The following is a 2,500-nucleotide window of genomic DNA, read 5'->3' as shown; positions in this document are numbered from 1 at the left end:
TCTGCTTCCTCATCACTACAGCTTACTCGTTTTCTCTCCCTCTCTCAGTCTGCCATCCCGATTTTTCCTTCCTTTCCTTCCTCCCCTCCTCTTCATTAAACGATCTCCTACAACCTCTATCTTGTACCTCCATCACTATCACGGCTTCATCATCTTCTCTACCTCTCTCCTTTCCCTTCCCGCCCTTTGTCATCCACCAACCGTGCTTGTAGAGGTGCAGGGGCATGAATCCCTTCCAGATGGAGGTGGTGGTGAAGTGGCACTCATCTGGGGACGTGGAGGCGAACAGGGCGTCAAAGTAGCGGCGTTTCTGGATTCCGTACTTGAACGTGCGAAGAACCTCAAACCGCGGGCACTCCACTCCTGGCGAAGGGAAGATAGAGAGGGAGAGGGAGAGTGGGTATGAGTGAGATGTTCAGAGAAAAAGGAAGGAAAAATTAGAAGGAATATAAAAGGAAAATAGGTAAGATACAAGACACAGACGAGGAAGATGGATGGATTGATAAAAGAGACAGAAGAGGAAGGATAGTAATAGGGAAAATATGTGAATGGAGAGAGAGAGAGAGAGAGAGAGAGAGAGAGAGAGAGAGAGAGAGAGAGAGAGAGGAGTTTGAATTAAGTGTTATAGGTAGAGTACAACATCTCCCCCCTCTCTCGTCTCCCCTTAACCCATTAGCGAAATTGTACTATGCCTTTACTCTCTCTCTCTCTCTCTCTCTCTCTCTCTCTCTCTCTCTCTCTCTCTTCATTTTTTTCCTCCTCTTTCCTTCTTCCCCTCACTCAAGTCGAATTAGAGGAACGGAGGGGAAGATTATTGTCGCCTACTCTTCCTCTTCTCATTCTTCGTCTTTCCTCCTCCTCCTCTTCACCGTCACCTCGTCCTTCCCTTTATTCTCTCTCTCTCTCTCTCTCTCTCTCTCTCTCTCTCTCTCTCTCTCTCTCTCTCTCTCTCTCTCTCTCTCTCTCTCTCTCTCTCTCTCTCTCTCCTCTCCTCCTCCTCCTCCTCCTCCTCCTCCTCCTCCTCCTCCTCCTCCTCCTCCTCCTCCTCCTCCTCCTCCTCCTCCTCCTCCTCCTCCTCCTCCTCCTCCTCCAAGCATCACATCACCCTGCTATTGTCACACTTTAAACTCACTCTGTCACACACACACACACACACACACACACACACACACACACACACACACACACACACACACACACCGACTCACCCAGATATTCCTTCTATTCCTCCCTTACTCACTCACTTTTCACCCACCACCCTTCACTTACCCACTCTTTCATCGTCCATCAATCACTCACCCTTCCCTTCCCTTCCCATCCTCACTTCTCTCTACACACACTGCCTCTCTCCCCTCACCCAGGCCCGTTATCTACGTCACCCACCTCTGCATAGCTTAGTGAGGGTGCGCTGAGTGACCTTGTTGATTCGGGGACGTCTTTGCGGGGGCGCTGCCTTGGTGTGGGGCTGTGGATTCCGGAAATTTGTCGCGTAGATCCAAATTTCATAGTAAACAGTCTGGTACAACTCCGGCCTGGGTGATGGTGGTAGTGGTGGAGAGAGAGGGAAAGTAGATGGGGTAGAAACGGATAGATGATACAGGAAGGGTCAGGAAGGTGGAGGGGAGGATTGGGGTGGGAAAAAACAGTATGAAAAGATTGATGAATAAATTTGATGAGAGTAGAAAAGGTCGAAAGAGGAGGGACAGAAAAGGAAAAAAATAGGAGATATAAAAGGAGGTGGAGGAGGAGGAGGAGGAGGAGGAGGATCACAAGAGGAAGGAAGGTGAATAAAAAAGGAGTGAAGTTGAGAGAAGGAAAAAGAGGGTGATTAGAAGGGACAGAGAAGTAAAAGGGGAGAAAAAAAGTAGATGAAGATAAAGGATGAGGAGAAGGAAGAAGAAGAAGAGAGAGAATGAAGAGAAAGTAGATTAGTCACGGTAGTAAAAACAGCAACAATTTTACATCAATAACAACAACAATAACAATGATAATGATAATGGTGGTGATGGTGGTGGTCGTGATGATGGTGGTGGTGGTAGTGGTGGTGGTGGTGGTAGAGGCTGCTAACATCTTTCTCCGTATATTTACCTTTTTCCTCTCCTCATTACCTTTAATAAGGCTGTAAAGGGCCACCCACTTACACGCTCTCCCTCTCCCTCTCTCCTCTCCTCTCCCTTTCTCTCTCTCTCTCCTCTTTCCCCTCGTAAGCATTCCATAATCATCATCCTTTACTCTTTACTTTCCCCTCTTCCCTCTCACTTTTCTTCCCTCTTCCTTTTCCTCTTACTCTTTACTGTTCCTCCTCCCCTGTCTCTTCCCTTCCTGTCTGCTTTTCATCTTCCTCACATCTCATTTCCTCTTTCTTCCTTCATTTTCTATTGATGATAGTGGTGGTGCTGGTGGTGGTGCTGGTGGTAGTAGTGGTAGTTGTAGTAATAGTAGAAATAGTAGTAATAGTAGCAGTAGTAGTAGTAGTAGTAGTAGTAGTAGTAGTAGTAGT

The 2,500-nt window shown here is 47.3% G+C and overlaps 1 protein-coding gene across 5 annotated transcripts in view; it reads right to left on the bottom strand.

Moving 5' to 3' along the window:
- LOC123511298 overlaps nucleotides 1-2,500 on the bottom strand; it is a 28,509-nt gene that overhangs the window by 8,977 nt on the left and 17,032 nt on the right. For all 5 annotated transcript variants that reach the window (XM_045267071.1, XM_045267073.1, XM_045267070.1 and 2 more), the window contains 2 exons: nucleotides 1,384-1,532; nucleotides 202-363 (listed from right to left, as the gene is read on the bottom strand). In XM_045267071.1, the coding sequence (XP_045123006.1) occupies nucleotides 202-363; nucleotides 1,384-1,532 (311 nt within the window). The remainder of the gene's footprint in view (nucleotides 1-201; nucleotides 364-1,383; nucleotides 1,533-2,500) is intronic.

This window comes from Portunus trituberculatus, chromosome 31 (genome assembly GCF_017591435.1).
Source record: "Portunus trituberculatus isolate SZX2019 chromosome 31, ASM1759143v1, whole genome shotgun sequence".
Lineage (NCBI taxonomy): Eukaryota > Metazoa > Arthropoda > Malacostraca > Decapoda > Portunidae > Portunus > Portunus trituberculatus.
Note: the sequence above shows the minus strand (reverse complement) of the source record. Positions and strands in the feature narration are given on the sequence as shown.